Source organism: Hyperolius riggenbachi, chromosome 6, assembly GCF_040937935.1.
Source record: "Hyperolius riggenbachi isolate aHypRig1 chromosome 6, aHypRig1.pri, whole genome shotgun sequence".
Lineage (NCBI taxonomy): Eukaryota > Metazoa > Chordata > Amphibia > Anura > Hyperoliidae > Hyperolius > Hyperolius riggenbachi.
The window spans coordinates 112,300,885-112,318,380 of NC_090651.1; the positions used below are offsets into that span (position 1 = coordinate 112,300,885).

Consider the following 17,496-nt stretch of genomic DNA (forward strand, 5'->3'; position numbering starts at 1 on the left):
GTCCGTCCCTGTCACTCACTACCTAACGAGGGTACGTCCCTGTCACTCACCACCTAAAGGGGGTCCGTCCCTGTCACTCACTACCTAAATAGGGGTCCCTGCTGTCACTCACTACTTAACTGGAGGTCCCTGCTGTCACTCACTATCTAAATGGGGGTCCCTGCTGTCACTACCTAAATGGGGGTCCCTGCTGTCACCCACTATCTAAATGGGGGTCCCTGCTGTCACTATCTAACTGGGGGTCCCTGCTTTCACTCACTATTTAACTGGGGGTCCCTGCTGTCACTCACTATCTAACTGGGGGTCCCTGCTGTCACTCACTATCTAAACGGGGGTCCCTGCTGTCACTCACTACCTAAATGGGGGTCCCTGCTGTCACTCACTACTTAACTGGGGTCCCTGCTGTCACTCACTATCTAACTGGGGGTCCCTGCTGTCACTCACTATCTAAACGGGGGTCCCTGCTGTCACTCACTACCTAATGGGGGTCCCTGTCACTCACTACCTAATTGGGGGTCCCTGCTGTCACTCACTACTTAACTGGGGGTCCCTGCTGTCACTCACTATCTAACTGGGGGTCCCTGCTGTCACTCACTATCTAACTGGGGGACCCTGCTGTCACTCACTATCTAAACGGGGGTCCCTGCTGTCACTCACTATCTAACTGGGGGTCCCTGCTGTCACTCACTACTTAACTGGGGTTCCCTGCTGTCACTCACTATTTAACTGGGGGTCCCTGCTGTCATTAACTATCTAACTGGGGGTCCCTGCTGTCACTCACTATCTAACTGGGGGTCCCTGCTGTCACTCACTATCTAACTGGAAGTCCCTGCTGTCACTCACTATCTAACTGGAGGTCCCTGCTGTCAGTCACTTTCTAACTGGGGGTCCCTGTTACTCACTACCTAACTGGGGGGTGCCTGTCACTACCTAAACTGGGGCCTCCTGTCACTACATACGCTGGGGGGCTCCTGTCACTAAATGAGCTGGGGGTCTCCTGTCCCTACCTGAACTGGGGGACTCCTGGCGCTACCTTAACTGGGGGCACCTGTCGCTACCTAAACTATCCAGGCCAGCCAGCCCAGATTCACTGTCAAAAGGGCCACAACATCACCACCAGTCAGGCCAGCATTCACTTCAACCAGCCTAGCACAGCCCAGCATCACTGCCAGCCAACCCAGCCACAGCATCGGCCACAGCATCACCGCCAGCCAGGCCACAGCATCACTGCCAGGCCTTTCAGCTCATACATCATCCCCAATCCAGCCAAAAAACGTATTGCCAGGCACAGCAGCCAGTAGAGGAAAATTCAGAAGCCAGGTGAGAGGTGTCTACCATATTATGGGGGCATTCTGCCTATTTATGTGAAATGCTGTCTATTTATGTGCCTCATGACTGCTGAATTTGTCTTTTTGGGGGCCTCATGATTGCTGAATTTGTCTTTTTGGGGGCCTCATGATTGCTGAATTTGTCTTGTTGGGGGCCCCATGATTGCTTAATTTGTCTTGTTTGGTGCCTCATGATTGCTGAATTTGTCTTGTTGGGGGCCTCATGATTGCTGAATTTGTCTTGTTGGGGGCCTCACGCTTGCTGACTTTGTCATGTTGGGGGCCTCATGATTGCTGAATTTGTCTTGTTGGGGGCCTCATGACTGCTGAATTTGTCTTTTTGGGGGCCTCATGATTGCTGAATTTGTCTTGTTGGGGGCCTCACGCTTGCTGACTTTGTCATGTTGGGGGCCTCATGATTGCTGAATTTGTCTTGTTGGGGGCCTCACGCTTGCTGACTTTGTCATGTTGGGGGCCTCATGATTACTGAATTTGTCTTGATAGGGGCCTCATGATTGCTGAATTTGTCTTGTTGGGGTCACATAATTGCTAAGTGCGAGACTATGGGAAAAGCTGAATCATCATCATATGAGACAATAGCATTAAACCTACTTTTTTAGCTTTTTAAAACAGAAAATAAGACTGGGAGGTTCTAAAAAAATGAATTCATTTTTTCAGGAGTAGGATGGATGAAATTGTTTATCTTCACAGTTTTTCAACTTGGATTTTCCATAATGTTCATGTATGTGTTAAAACGTTTGTACAGTATTTAGTTTAAATTGCTGTTGCCACTTTGCGATAGATAAGTGACTTGTCAAAATTGTATGTGCGTATACATCTTTGATCTATGCCTATACTGATCGTAAATTATCTAAAGGACAGGGAGCTCCATCCAGTATTTCGATGGGCAGGCCCGTTATCTGTAGCTTACACCGCTGCTAAGTTCATTTACATTTGGCCCCACCCATGGCCACGCCCACTCACTGCATGGCCACGCCCATTTTGCCGCCCCCACACCTGGTGCCCACAGGTGCCCCCGATCTCCAAGGACCCTAGGAACGCCCCTGCTGTCAGTTATTTATCAGTTGCTGTTAGTTATAGTTGAGAGGACAACTGATGTTCCATGTATCCCTATGGCTCTAGTGGGTGATGTTACAGTTAAACAGTGTGCTGACCAGAAAGCGGTTATGGGGTAATGGCCATTTTCAAAATGGAGGATGGAGAATTCCCTTGATCACAGTGGACAAACCGGACACAAGAGAGGAGAATGAGATTGAGGAGTAGACTACACGGGAAGTATGACTTGTGTATGTTTATTTTGACTTTTCATTTTCAGTTCAGGTTTTCTTTAAATAATTTGAGTTAAGCTTAAGCATATAAAAGGCACAGCCTGCTATTCCATTATGGCTCCTCTTTGTTGCTGCCATTCCTATTCCTCAGCCTTATCAATCTTTATTCTGCTTTTCAAATCCTAAAGTGCAGAAACCCTGAATGGTCCTGAGCGGCTGGATGTGTTTGCACATTCTTGAAGGCAATCAGGGGCTTTTGGCAGGGCTTGCTGATTTGATGTGAAACTATTTGCAGCCTCTGCATTCTCCACAGCCTCCTACTCTGGCATTATGCAAGGCTTTCTTCACTGGACCTGTCAGGAAAACCTAAGGCAGGCGGCATATCTTTGCTGACTGAAACATACTGCTCAGTGTAAACAAAACCTCCCAGTATTTCCAAACCACTTCTCGGGTTTGTGATAAAGATTGCATATATTAAAGCATAAGTGAAATGTCTGGAGAGACTGGTATGCTGTTTGCTTTTACAAGTCAGCTATTTTCCCTAAACTGAACTTACCGGGAATGTTTATAGAAATATTAAAGAGGTTAAAGAAGATTTGTTTTTTTGCTGAATATAATGACATGCATCTCTTCGTTTGCTTAGAAAAAAAACAACAGAAAAATAGTTTTAGTGAATTGTTTTTATTGTACAGTTATTTATTGAAATGATGTCAGGCATTTTTTTACAGGCCTTACAAGGAATTTATAGTTTTGTTTTTCTTATCTTCTTGATTTACCCTTTAGGGCTATCACTAACATAAAGTTGTGTGTGTATGTGTTTTCATTTAAAAAAAAAGTATAATAAGTTTTAATCAGGAAAATATTAAATGTTATAACTTAACATGTGATATGTGCTGTTTTGATGGGAAAGCTTTTTTTTTTAAAACACAGGGCAATTGCAATTAATTTTTTCACCTGAGTGTTCTCCCAGATGATATTTTCACAAATTGTAAATAAAATGTCTTTTACACCACCAGCAAGCAAACAAATACTCAAAATAATAGTTTTAAAATAAAATAAAATAAAAGTACTTTTTCACCTACTTATTGGTACTTTTTCCATTGCAAAGTGCTAAAAAATTGTTTTAAATTGAAGATAAAAAATTATCTCCTAGGAGAAAAGTCACAAGTAGTTGAAAAAGTACTATCAAATTGATATTTTGAATTTCATTGCTTGCTTGGGGCTTAGGGGATAGGGGGGGGGGGAAAGAGTAGAACTTACCTGGGACTTCTAATGGTCCCCCGCACGGCCACTCACCGATGCTCCAGTCCCCAACTGCCGGTTCACTTCTGGAATTTGCGACTTTAATGTCGCAAACCACTGCGCCTGCGTCGTTGCTCCCGCTGACGTCACCGGGAGTGTGAGTGCAGTACGCCCCCAGTGACTACAGCGGGAGCGAGGGTGCGGCCATTAGAAGCCCCAGGTAAGTTCAACTCTTTTTCCCCTACCTCCCTTATAGCACTCCTTTAAAAGGCATTTTATTGACAAGGCCCCATATGCAATTCACTGTTTCTCCTGAGTTTTGTCCTAGGTGATATTTTTAAACTTGTCAATAAAACGCCTTTTAAGCCACCAGAAAGCAACAAAATACTCAAAATAATTTTGATAATTTACCTTTTGGTACTTTTTTAGTTGAAAAGTGCTGGAAAGTTATTTTAAATAGAAAATGAAAATTAACTCCTAGGAGAAAACTCAGGTGAAAAAGTAAATTGCATATGGGCCCTTTTCACTTGAGTTATCTCCTAGGACATAATTTTCATTTTCTCTCTTAACTATATTTTCAGGATTTTACAATTTAAAAAGTACCCAAAAGTAGGTGAAAAAGTACTATCAAATGCATTTTGAGTATCTTCTTGCTTGCTGGTGGCTTAAAAGGCATTTTATGACAGGTTGTGAAAATATCACCTAGGAGAAAAAGGGAACTGCATATGGGCCAAGGGCTTAATTTTGCATACGTATTGAAGGCTCACCGTGCTGCCACTCAACGTTAAATACTATTCCCCCCTGAATTGTCACAACTCGGGAGGGAGATGTAAATATTTTGCCCGAACACCAAATTACCCTTATATGCCCCGCCCACTATAGCTGCGTCTAGTTTCAGTGCTGGTTAATGAGATGCAAATAATTCTGTCTTGTTAGTAAAGTTCATGCATGTGGGCCCATATGCAATTCACCTTTTCTCCTAAGTTTTCTCCCAGGTGATATTTTCAAACTTGTCAATAAAATGCCTTTTAAATCACCAGCAAGCAAAAAAATTCTTTAAATAGTTTTGATAGTACTTTTCATCTTACTTTTTAGTACTTTTTCAGTTGCAATGTGCTGAAAAGTTGCTCTAAATAGAAGATGAAAAATTATCTCTTAGGAGAAAACTCAGGAGAAAAGGTTAATTGCATATGGGCCATTGTATGCAACTTGAAATTGGGCCAATCAGATTACGCAGGAATTGACCATCTTTAATGTTTACTGAAGCACCAAAGCAAAATGTATTTCTGCTTATAGATTTTTCCAACCAAACTATGAAAAATATTCTTGATGAAAAGGGAACCTATCATTTGTTTTCCAGGACCACATATTTGCATTATCTTTGCCATGTTTACCTTAATATAGTATATCCCTTTGTTGTTTTAGACTGAGGCTTGTTATTTATCTATTCTGTTAACCATACAGATTTGTCAATTATATGGAGCTCTATACTTTACTGTGCCTCAGTAATCATCAACTGCTGAGATAATATATCAGCCATGTAGAGAGCACACGGTTTTCAGCGAGTAGCGTTCACCTGCAGAGTTTCTTTGAGTAAAGCAGCTTTAACGCTGCATCTGTTGCAATCCGTCACAACAGACAATATAATCACATTGTAACATGAAGCAAGTTAATGCTGGGCAGTGTTAGGCTACTGTATTTTAGGTTTAGATAGTGGTAGGTTAGCATTAGCAGTAGGTAAGGGGGTAAGTGTTCAGCTTAGACAGCAGTAGGTCAGTTTTAGGAGTAAACAGAGAGACAGTTAGTGTGAGAGTAACATTACAGATATTATATTATCATAATTATCTAACACCCAATAGTAGACTGTCGGCAGCAATGAGGATATTATACTAGCAGCCTCACTCGGAGCCCACATTTTCCCAGTGCCCTTTTTTGATGTACAACGTTCTCTGTGCTTCAGCGGATGCATCATATCGGACTTCTAATGTGTGATGTGATTTTTCAGCACCAACGTGTAACATTTAAAAATGTACCCTGCAGGTAATCACCTGTGCGCAACTTCATCATTTATAATTGGATTGAAAAATATCTGATCTTTGTACAGTCCCACGTAGAAACATTGACTAAATAGTTTGAAAATAAATATTGTGAAATATAAGTAGTTTTAATCATTAAATTACAGTAAAGTTCCTGTTTATACTGAACCTAAACTGGCAAAAAAAAAGATTAGTTTAACTTACCTGGGGGGCTTCTACTAGCATCCTACAGCCATCCTGTGCCCGCACTGTCTCTAGGTGTTCCTCCAGTCCCCCACAGCCACCCTCTTCCGGCCTGCTGGCTGGCGAGTCGATGGACCACTGCACATGCACAAAATGAAACTAGGGAGCTGTGGGGACCGCAGGATCGTTCAGTGACACCGCAGGCATAGGGCAGCTGCTGGTAGAAGCTCCAGCCTCCAGGTAATTTTTTTTTGTCAGTTTAGGTTCACTTTAAAGCAAACCTGAATCGGAAAAAATACTATAATGATATACTGTAATGAATTGTATTTGTAGTATGAATAAGGAATAGAACATTAGTAGCAAAGAAAAGTCTCATATTTTTATTTTCAGTTATAGAGTTGTTTTTTTATAACACTGCTTCATTCTGTCATATTTGCAGTGTAGAAATCACACTCTGTCTTTTAAGCTATAAGACAAAGCAGAAATATTGACCCTTTGATTTTTCCTGCAGTAAAACCTTATCTCAAGCTGACTCTCACTGTTTCTTGGCTGTTTTAGTGCTTCAGAAAACAGGATTTTATTTGACTGGTGCGATGAGCTCAGAGAAGCTCTTTTGCATAGATAACAACTGAAGTTTTTTTTTTTACTTTTCTTGTACTGGAGAACAGCATGAGACTTTTTTCTTTGCTACTTAAGTTCTATTTCTTAGCTGTACTACACATAGAATCCATTATCTCATACGTGTAATTTTGCTTCAGGCTTGCTTTACGGCAAAATCCTGGAAGAAACTTCAATATACTGAAGACTTTGCTTGGCGTAGATACTAATTCTGTTACTCCGACACATGTAAAAGCATTGCCTGATTAATGGTGCTTTAGTGTTCAGGCCAGTGCTTCTGTAAACATGGAGCCACAAGTTCAAGTGTGCTCTTGACAACTGATAAAATAAGCTGAGTTTTTAATTATTTGCTTTTTATTGCCCATATTAAGCCTCGAGCACATAGGCAAAGGGGTCACAAATGCAAAGCACAGTCAGGGGCACACTGCTTATTATGTAACTACTGTGGCAGCTTCCCAATGTATACCCATAGGCACAGTCCGTCCAACTACAAAAACATTCCTGTTAGAGATGTGACATAAGCAGGCCCGGATTTACATCACAGTAGCCTATAGGCACAGATGTTCTGGCGCCTCAGACTTCGTCCTCCACAAACCCACAAACCTACATACCCCCCCCCCCCCCCCCCCCGAATGAACTGCAAGTGTGCTGGCTGGCTCAGCTTTCACCTCCCCGATACTTCCCAGACCGATGTGGGTAGCCACAAGTGCCCCTTAGTGTTAGGTTTTAAATAGTACCCTCAGTATTAAGTTGCTAGTGGTGCCCCCAAGTATTAGGTAGCTAGAGGAACCTCAGTATTAAGTAGCTAGATGTGCCCCCAACTGAAGGGAGATCTGGTCAGTGGAATGACAAGACCTGGGTAAGTAACCTCTCATTTACTCTCTGCTCACGACTCTGCATAAGGAAGGAGAGAGGGAGAAACTTGGGGAGGGGAGTGAGCTGCCTTTCCATCATCAGGCGCCTGTATGCATGTGGCTACAGTGCCTTATGGAAAATCCAGCCCTGGATGTAAGATAAGCTCGTATAAACAGTCCTAATTCTACTTAGAACTACGATGTGTCACTTTTCTCTTGCTGTAATGGTTAAGAACTCATGGCTCTAAATGTTTCTCTGCAGCAGGACTGCAGTCCTAAAACATTAGGGCCTGTTTCCACAACACGCAGATTTGATGCAGATTTGATGCAGATTGGATGCAGAATGGATGCAGAAAAACTGACTCCAATGAATGCCTATGGGCCTGTTTCCACTAAACGCGATTATTCTGATGCAGATTTTCCCATAGGCATTCATTGGAGTCAGTTTTTCTGCATCTATTCTGCATCCATTCTGCATCCAATCTGCGTGTAGTGGAAACAGGCCCTACATGCTAGACCAGACCAGAATTAACAATGTAAATCCCGGCTGCTTTTGCCTGTTGTGATCTTGCTGGTATCACTGATGTTGATATTTTGTAATGGTAAAATGTTCTCTTTCTCCTTGTTTAAAAATAATAAAAAGAAAGTTTAAAAGAACAATTAACAATGTAAGCAGGAAAAGCAAAAAATTGTCTAATTTATGGATTTTTTTTAAACATAACTCAACAGACCACTGACTTTCATTATACAGTATGTGGGGCAGTGCAGGCTTCATGCTATGCAGCAACATGCCAGTGATTTTAAAAAAATGTGCGGCTTGATCTAAGGGAGCTACTTACAGCAAGAAAATATCACAAATAATAAATAAAATAAAATTTTCTAAAATTAATCACCCTGGAGCACTTGCGCTTATGTAGTTAAATTGACAGAATTTTCATAGGTGTACATTTTTATTCTTAAAGCGGAATGAAACCCAGCATTTCTACTTTGCTCTAATAGATTATTTACAGTACAGCATCTTATATACAACCAGCATTTTTTTTACTAGAACTGCATTCAAAGGGTTAACACAGGCTTTAGAAGCTTCCCTGCCAGGAGAGCTGGCCGCTTCCGAACTTTAGATAATGTTATCTTGTGTTTAATTGTATCAAGTGAGAAATGTAAACAAAGCCTTCTCTCACACTGCTGGGTCCCCTGAACAAAGTCAGACAAGCATAAATGCTTTCTGATGCTTTCTGATTAAGTTAGAGGATGAATAAAGCAGTTATAAATGAAATGCAAAGTCAGCTCTCAGAGTAAAATAAGTGTACTTTAGGAACGTATAATTTCTAAATGAATAATAATACTTATGCACAAAAGCAAATATGCTAACCGTAGGGCATATAAAAAGTAGAAAAACATGTTTTTATTGAAGGAGGGGGGACACCAAGAGCCCAATAGTGTGATATTGTATAGATGAAAATTAATAATGAGTAATATCACAATGTAATACTCACAAACCAGGGTTACCATTAGGCAACCACTGTGAAGGCAGGTGGGGCGATTAACCTGACCCCACTCAGGATTAAAAGTCGCTCTCTGTAGATGGGAAAAAGATGGGTACAACCCTCCACCAAGGGTGGACTTAGCAATATGTAGAAGCTTTCCAGAGGCGCCAATAGAATAAAAGTCACTTAAACAAGCTTAAAACCGATAGGGCAGTGGTGGACCTATCCCATCCATGCAGACAAAGCAAACAAAGGAAGGACGGTGGCATCAACAGTCAAACAACAATTTATTTATACTCCACAGTAAAAATAGGCAACGCGTTTTACGGGCTCAATCTCGCTTCATCAGGCCAATCAAAAAGGAGCGTACAGCTTATCAGCATCAAAACCACACTGAGCACCTCTGAGCGCCTCTGAGCGCCACACTGAGCGCTCAGTGTGGTTTTGATGCTGATAAGCTGTATGCTCCTTTTTGATTGGCCTGATGAAGCGGGATTGAGCCCGTGAAACGCGCTGCCTATTTTTACTGTGGAGTATAAATAAATTGTTGTTTGACTGTTGATGCCACAGTCCTTCCTTTGTTTGCTTTGTCCGCATGGATGGGATAGGTCCAGGGAAGCTTCTACATACAGTATATGTTTTTATTGAATATTAGGTCAGGGTTTTATACCACTTTAAGAGAAATTTTAACACGAACTTTACTGAATAACTTAAAGGATACCTGAGTATAAAGTAATACTGTAAAACAAACAATTTTATTCATTTAAGGATATCTGAGAGGTCGTAAATTGTAAAAACGGGAGGAGCAGGCATATGTAGGAAGCAGTCCTCACTTCCGGGTTTGCCAGGTCGGTGAGTAGTGCATAAGCGCTGCCTGGTGACACGCGTCCTTGATCACGCGCCCATGGCTGGGAGCTCTCTGCGCATGCGCACTATGTAGTTGTGACGTCGTGCCCATGTGAACAGTGCTCCCAGCCCGCAGGTGTGTGATCAAGGATGCAGGTTGACGGGCCAGTGCCTGCGCACTACTCATTGACCTGGTCTACCCGGAAGAAGCTTTGGGGATCCTTTAGGAGATAACAGAGGGGGACAGAGAAGAATGGGGCGAGCGTTGGATATGAGGACTGCTTCTTACACACAGTTGCTCCCCGTTTTTACAATTTACGACCGCTCATATATCCTTTAATGAATAAAATTGTTTGTTTTTACAGTATTTATAAATTAGTCAGTGTTTGTCTTTTTTTTTTTGCTCCAAAACGTGTTAGGGCTTTTATTTTATTTTTTAAGGAGATGTTTTTTTACGAACAACCTATATCTATTCTTTGAACAAACATTTACTGTAAATATAGTCACCTCATTACATTTTGGAACATCATAACTCTCCAAAACCTGAATTCCATTATGAATTTATTGAGATTCTATTTCCTTTTTCCATGTACAACAATCCACATCTACGGAGAGTCTGGCACTTGCCAACCGGTATTTTTTTTAGGTCTTGTGGGGTCTTTTGGTCTGCTCTCCTATCTATCCTGCTGCATTCTATTGCCAGTTGATTTTAGGGCGTATTTTTGGAGTAGGGCTTGTATTTTGAGCATCCTCAAAAATCATACTTTTTATACCAGTGTTTATATTTAGTATTTACTAGGGATGCTCATTCGGATTCTGCATAATTGGAATTTCCGTGTTTCGGATTGGACATCGGCATTCCCGATCAGAAATGGAAAACAGAAATCCAAGTTCCGCAGGAATCCAATTTATCACAACTCAGTCATTTTAGCCCAATCATAGAACTTTGAAGCATTGGACCAAACAGAGAATGCAGAATTTTTCTGCAAAAATCGGATCACCACGGTAATTTAAGACAAATCACAAGACTTTCCGATTTATTTATTTATTTTTTGCATTTTTTGCATTCTCCGATACAAGACATGACTAACAAAATTCTCGAAAATGAGAAACAACGGAAAATCAGAAAACATAAAATTGGAAAAATGGAAGTTGGCATTTGCAGAAATCGGAATTTCCATGGATCGTAAATGGGCATGTCCGACCATCCCTAGTGTTTACCATTATCTGTATTATGTATCCCATGTGTGTTTCTTACTTTGTGCAGCACCACGGAATATGAAAGCGCTTTATGAATCAATAATAATAATACTAAATTAGGCTGGCAAATACGAAATTAGGCTGGCAAAGTTCGAAGCTGAAAATCAAATCGCTAGGGATATCAAATCTAACCCAAAAAAGTTTTACAAGTACAGCAACTCTAAAAAAAGAAAGGTTGACTGTATAGGACTAATAAAGGATGAGGGTGGGAACTCAATGGTGGATGACCAAGGTAAAGCAGAGTTATTAAATGCTTTCTTTTCTTCTGTCTTCACAAAGGAAACAGCACTGTTGCAAATTACAGAGGCAGAAGAGTCTCAATCTTCTAACTGTAATATTAAATACTTAACGCAGGAAGAAGTGAAGGCAAGACTAAATAAATTAAAAACAGACAAGGCACCTGGCCCGGATGGCATGCATCCTCGGGTCCTAAGGGAATTAAGTTCAGTTATAGATAAACCCCTTTATCATATCTTTTGTGACTCTCTTTCAACTGGCAGAGTCCCAGTGGATTGGCATACAGCCCACGTTTTCCCATTATTTAAGAAGGGAAAAAAATCAGATCCAGGAAATTATAGACCTGTAAGCTTAACATCAGTTGTATGCAAACTATTTGAGGGGTTACTAAGAGATACTATACATGACTTCATAGTAGAAAATAATCTTATTTCTCAGCATCAACATGGGTTTACTAAAGACAGGTCCTGTTTGACTAACATGCTCAGCTTTTATGAGGTAGTGAATGCTAATATGGATATTGGGAATGCTGTAGATGTGATATACTTGGACTTTGCAAAGGCCTTTGACACTGTTCCCCACAAAAGTCTGGTGCAAAAGTTGAGGATGCAAGGACTGGGGAAGAGTCTGTGTGCATGGAAAGGGAACTGGCTAATGGACAGAAAACAGAGAGTTGTGGTCAATGGATCGTACTCAAAATGGGAGACTGTTAGCAGTGGGGTACCACAGGGGTCTGTTCTGGGTCCAGTGCTTTTCAATTTATTTATTAATGACCTAGTAGATGCAGTAGTGAGCAATGTTGCTATTTTTGCAGACGATACAAAATTGTGCAGAATCATCAACTCTCAGGAAGATAGTGTCATATTGCAACAGGATCTGGATAGGATGGCTATATGGGCACATACATGGCAGATGAAATTCAATGCATTTTGGTCGTACCAATGGTCTAGCACCATACAAAATAAATGGGATACAGTTGGGGACATCAAACTTGGAGAAGGACTTAGGAGTACTCATCGACAACAAGTTAAATAATCGTACTCAATGCCAAGTCGCCGCAGCTAAAGCTAACAAAATTTTGGGATGCATTAAAAGGGAAATAAAAACTCGAGATGCTAGCATAATATTGCCCCTGTTTAACTCTCTAGTAAGACCACATATGGAATTCAGTTCTGGGCACCACATTACAAAAAAAGATATTGCAGTTTTAGAGCAGGTGCAATGACGAGCAACAAAATTAATACGTGGAATGGAAGGTCTCACTTACCAAGAAAGGTTAGATAAACTGGGTTTATTTAGTCTAGAGAAAAGACGCCTTAGAGGGGATCCAAATACATCAGAGGGCAATATAATAGCTTGGTGGATGAGCTTTTTGTCCCTAGGCAGGGCCGGCGCTACCATAGAGGCAAAGGAGGCAGCTGCCCCAGGGCGCCAGAGCTTGTAGGGGCCCCCAGTGGCTACAAGAGGAAAAAACATTTTTTCAAATCGGCCTTATAGTTTTTGAGAAAATCGATTTTAAAGTTTCAAAGAAAAAAAAATACACATTTAAAAACCTGGCGACTTTAATGGCTAATAGCAAATCTACCTTTAATGCTAGAAACCCTAGATTTGCAGGATATGTTAAGGAGGTCATTAGGAATAAGAAGAAAAAACTATTTTTCAAAAAGACCTTATAGTTTTTGAGAAAATCGATTTTAAAGTTTCGAAGGAAAAAAGTATACTTTTAAATGCGGTAAATGTCACTTTTAGTAGCAAACCTAACGGTAGTGTAATTTTACATGCATCAAACGAAAGCGCAATAAATTTCCTGATGGGGTTTCCAGGGGGTCTATACGCAGCCACAGCACTTTGGCCAGGGATCGCTATACAGCCGCAATATGGCTGTATGAAGATCCCTGGCATTTTTTCCTATTTTCCCAATTTTTTTATTATGTTTAGAGTGTGGGAACTTTTTTTTAAAAAAAAATTATGTGGGGTCCCCCCTCCTGAAACTTTTTAACCCCTTGTCCCCCATGCAGGCTAGGATAGCCAGAATGTGGAGCTCCGACCGATTGGGACTTCACACCCTGACTATACCAGCTGCAAAAAAGGTCCCCTAATGCCGATTTTTGTTCCGGGGTATATGTTGGGGGGGGGGCCCCCAGGTTTATTTTGCCCTGGGGCCCCATTGTTGCTTAAACCGGCCCTGTCCCTAGGCCTTCTAGAAGGACTAGAGGACATGATGTGCACATGGAGGAAAAACGTTTTAGCCATTTATTTAGGAAAGGGTTCTTTACAGTAAGAGTGATTAAGATGTGGAATGCATTGTCACAGGAAGTCGTTATGGCAAACTCTATACCTGCATTTAAAAGGGGCTTAGATGCTTTCCTTGCGTTGAAAGACATCCATGGCTACAATTACTAGGTAATGCCTAATGATGTTGATCCAGGGATTTTATCTGATTGCCATCTGGAGTCGGGAAGGATTGCCATCTGGAGTCGGGAAGGAATTTTTCCCTTTTGGGGCTAATTGGACCATGCCTTGTAAGGATTTTTTCGCCTTCCTCTGGATCAACAGGGATATGTGAGGGAGCAGGCTGGTGTTGTACTTTGTACTGGTTGAACTCGATGGACGTATGTCTTTTGTCAACCAAAATAACTATGTAAATAGGGCTTATTTTTGAAGCAGATCTTTTTGGGGGGGGGGGGGGGCAGAGTAGAACATCACTTTGTGATTCTTTCATCAATCTGATTTACATTCCAAATGTAGTTTCAAAAGGACTAATAGTCACCTTTTTCCTGTTGCCAAGGTTTGCAACCATCTCTAAGCCATATGTGGAATTGACCTCCCCGCACCCCGCGTAGTGGGGAAACTTCCCAGATGGTTGCCCTCCTTCGTTCGTAGATCAGTAACTTGGAGATACTAAGCTAAAATTACAACCTTCTTCCAGAGGTGTAGACTATGAAATAGGGGTTAAGAAGCACCCAACATTTTTATTAGTAAAAACCAGCATATTCAGCGATACTCTTTGTTACTAGGCACGTTTGGTGATACTGACCTGAGATAGCAGGTAATACCCATAAAACGCGTTGTCCACTTTCTATGTGCAATAAACGTTTTTTCAACTTACTCATTGGTTGATGTTCTTTCAGGAAAGGTAAGCCTTCCTGTTTATTTTTCTTTTTAACATTTATTTTATCATTTGTGGGTGGCTCATAACCCCTATTATACATTTACAGTATATTTAAAAAAAAAAGTCTTTCTGATGCTGAAACCAGAATAATGAAAGTGAAATTGGGTATCCTGAATAATGCATTAAATTTTACTTTATTACGATGCCTCTTAACTATAAGATGGAGACAGGGTACCAACGTGCCACAAGTAATCATTTGCACTTCCTTTTTAGGGTAGGCAGGAATTAATGATCAATAAAAAAAATCCTACTTGCTGTGTTTGTGTCAGGATCTGCCCTTGATAAATATTGCTTTCCAAATTACAGACATTGTAGTCTATGCAGAAGATATGGCTGTGCAGTCATGCTTAATGTTCTTAAAGCAGCCGGGACAGCCATACTACTCCATGACAAAAAACATATAAGTAGATAAATCTTGATCTACTTACATAACATATGTATTGTACTGTCCATGTTTTGATTTCAGTGAGTTTGATATAGTAAATAAAGAGAAAACTGTTTCAGGCATTTTCCATCTTTAATGCCTCTGACTGAAGCCAATCCTGACGTAATTTCTACCCTTACTCTTCTTTTCTCCTAGAAACTGCACTGTCATATCTAGCTTGCTTTGTAAACACGTGAGTACAGCATAGATCATATTTCAGCAGCTGCTGCAGAGGGTGAGGGGGATTTCCCTTCTCAGCCTCAACCTGTCACACTGAACAGTCTTTAGCCAATCAGTGAGGAGCAGGAATGTGAGAGGGGAGATAACAAGCTTCCCTCTCCTCGGCAATGTACCAAATAGAGACGAGCTGACTGAGATAAGATTTATTACAGCATAAACATTTGTGATTATATTGGAATGCTTGCAGTGTAGGGTTGGGTCGTAGAATGCATAATAAGCATGCAGTGTCTAAATGGAATTTGATTTTATGACTGATAATCCCGCTTTAGTAATGAATAATTGTCCGTGTACAGAGAATGTCTGAATCCACCTTACATGCCTTAACCCATTGTCATTATTTGCTTAGGTTTCAGGCAGTCTAACTGCAGAAGGATGAAGACTTCCAAAGTGAAGCTGCTGCTATGGAAGAACTGGACACTCAGGAAACGACAAAAGGTATAAAGCTTTTCTTTTCACAATAAATGTTTAGAAAAATGCATTTGTTTAATGCAATAGCAACAAACTTCGGAGCACTCAGCGTAATCAACATTGTGGACACTGTGGTCCCTACAGCATCACTGTTACAAGCAGGTTAGGTTTACATCTCCAGGCTCCAGGCACAGATAATGCCACTGCCTTAAACCCCACCCAGTGATACATGCTGCTCTCTGCCAGCCACTCCCACATCACCTGACTTGCAAACGGAACTTTTATTTTCTTTTACTATTCTGTTATGTGCTATGAGGCCTGGTGCACACCAAAAAACGCTAGCAGATCCGCAAAATGCTAGCAGATTTTGAAACGCTTTTTGTTATTTTTCTGTAGCGTTTCAGCTAGCATTTTGAGGTTTTGTGAAGCGTTTTTGGTGTAGTAGATTTCATGTATTGTTACAGTAAAGCTGTTACTGAACAGCTACTGTAACAAAAAACGCCTGACAAACTGCTCTGAAGTGCCGTTTTTCAGAGCGGTTTGCGTTTTTCCTATACTTAACATTGAGGCAGAAACGCATCCGCAATCCAAAATCTGCAGCAGCCCGGGAGTATGCGTTTCTGCAAAACGCCTCCCGCTCTGGTGTGCACCATCCCATTGAAATACATTACCCTAGCGGATCCGCACCCGCAAGCGGATTGCAAACTGCAGCAGAACCGCTCTGGTGTGCACTAGGCCTAACAGTTAGAACCATTTCAGGAAACATGATGCAATACCAATCCTACATAGAACTAGCCTGTGTTCCTTTTAATTTCTTTTGACACTAAAAGTGTTAAAGCACATCTGATCTGAGAGGGATATGGATACTGACATGTTTATTTCCTTTTAAACAATGCAAAATTCAGACTCGGTCAGGGACCACCGTTAAAATTATAGCACCTTTTTTGGTCCCATATGATTAAAAAGCTGCAGCACAACTGCAGACCGCTATTTTGAACATATCCAGCTCTTTTTCAAGTTGACAAAACTGCAATTTAAAATTTTAAACAATGGAAATTGCCTGGCTACCATGCTGATCCTCTGCCTCTAATACTTTTAGCCCTAGACCCTGAACATGAATTCAGATCAGATGTTTCTAGATGAAGTCTGACTGGATTAGCCATATGCTTGTTTCAATAACAACAAATAACATTTGTAAATCGCTTTTCTCCCGTAGGACTCAAAGGGCATAAGCATGGCTCAGACCAATTGGTTGATTGGCAAATTGTGGTACAGAGGAAGAATTCTATAAGTCCAGAAATGTCAGGCTAAACAGGTGGCCTTTAAGTCTGGATTTGAATAATTTCAGGGAAGGGGCTGTCTTTAATGGGTGTGGTAGGGAGTTCCAAATGGTAGGGGCTGCATGACAGAAAGCTCTGGCTCCAAAGGTTTTGAGAGGCACTATGGGGGTGACCAGGTTTATGGAACCTGCTGATCTGAGGTTGTTAGAGGTCTTTCAGGTGTTTGATTCAGACACTACTACAGACAAAGAGATCAACGGGACTGCCAGGCAACTGGTATTGTTTAAAAAGTAATAAATATGACAGCCTCCATATCCTCCTCAGTTCAGGTGTACTCAATTATTATTATTTAGCATTTATATAGTGCTGACATCTTCTGCAGCACTGTACAGAGAATATAGGCTTGTCACTTAACTATCCCTCCGAGGGGCTCACAATCGAATCCCAAATGTCATCATATGTCCATCATAGTCTAACGCAAATTTTAGGGTGTAGACAATTAACTTATCTGTATGTTTTTTGGATGTGGGAGGAAACCGGATTGCCTAGAGCATATATGTCAAACTCTGGCCCGCAGGCCAAATCGGCCCCT

General features: G+C 41.2%; 1 protein-coding gene across 2 annotated transcripts in view; it reads left to right on the forward strand.

The window, feature by feature from the left end:
• Positions 1 to 17,496, forward strand: part of ABCA4 (ATP binding cassette subfamily A member 4) — a 300,886-nt gene that overhangs the window by 26,815 nt on the left and 256,575 nt on the right. For both annotated transcript variants that reach the window (XM_068239773.1, XM_068239774.1), the window contains exon 2: positions 15,563 to 15,651. In XM_068239773.1, coding sequence (XP_068095874.1) covers positions 15,589 to 15,651 — 63 coding nt within the window. In that variant the 5' untranslated portion in view covers positions 15,563 to 15,588. The remainder of the gene's footprint in view (positions 1 to 15,562; positions 15,652 to 17,496) is intronic.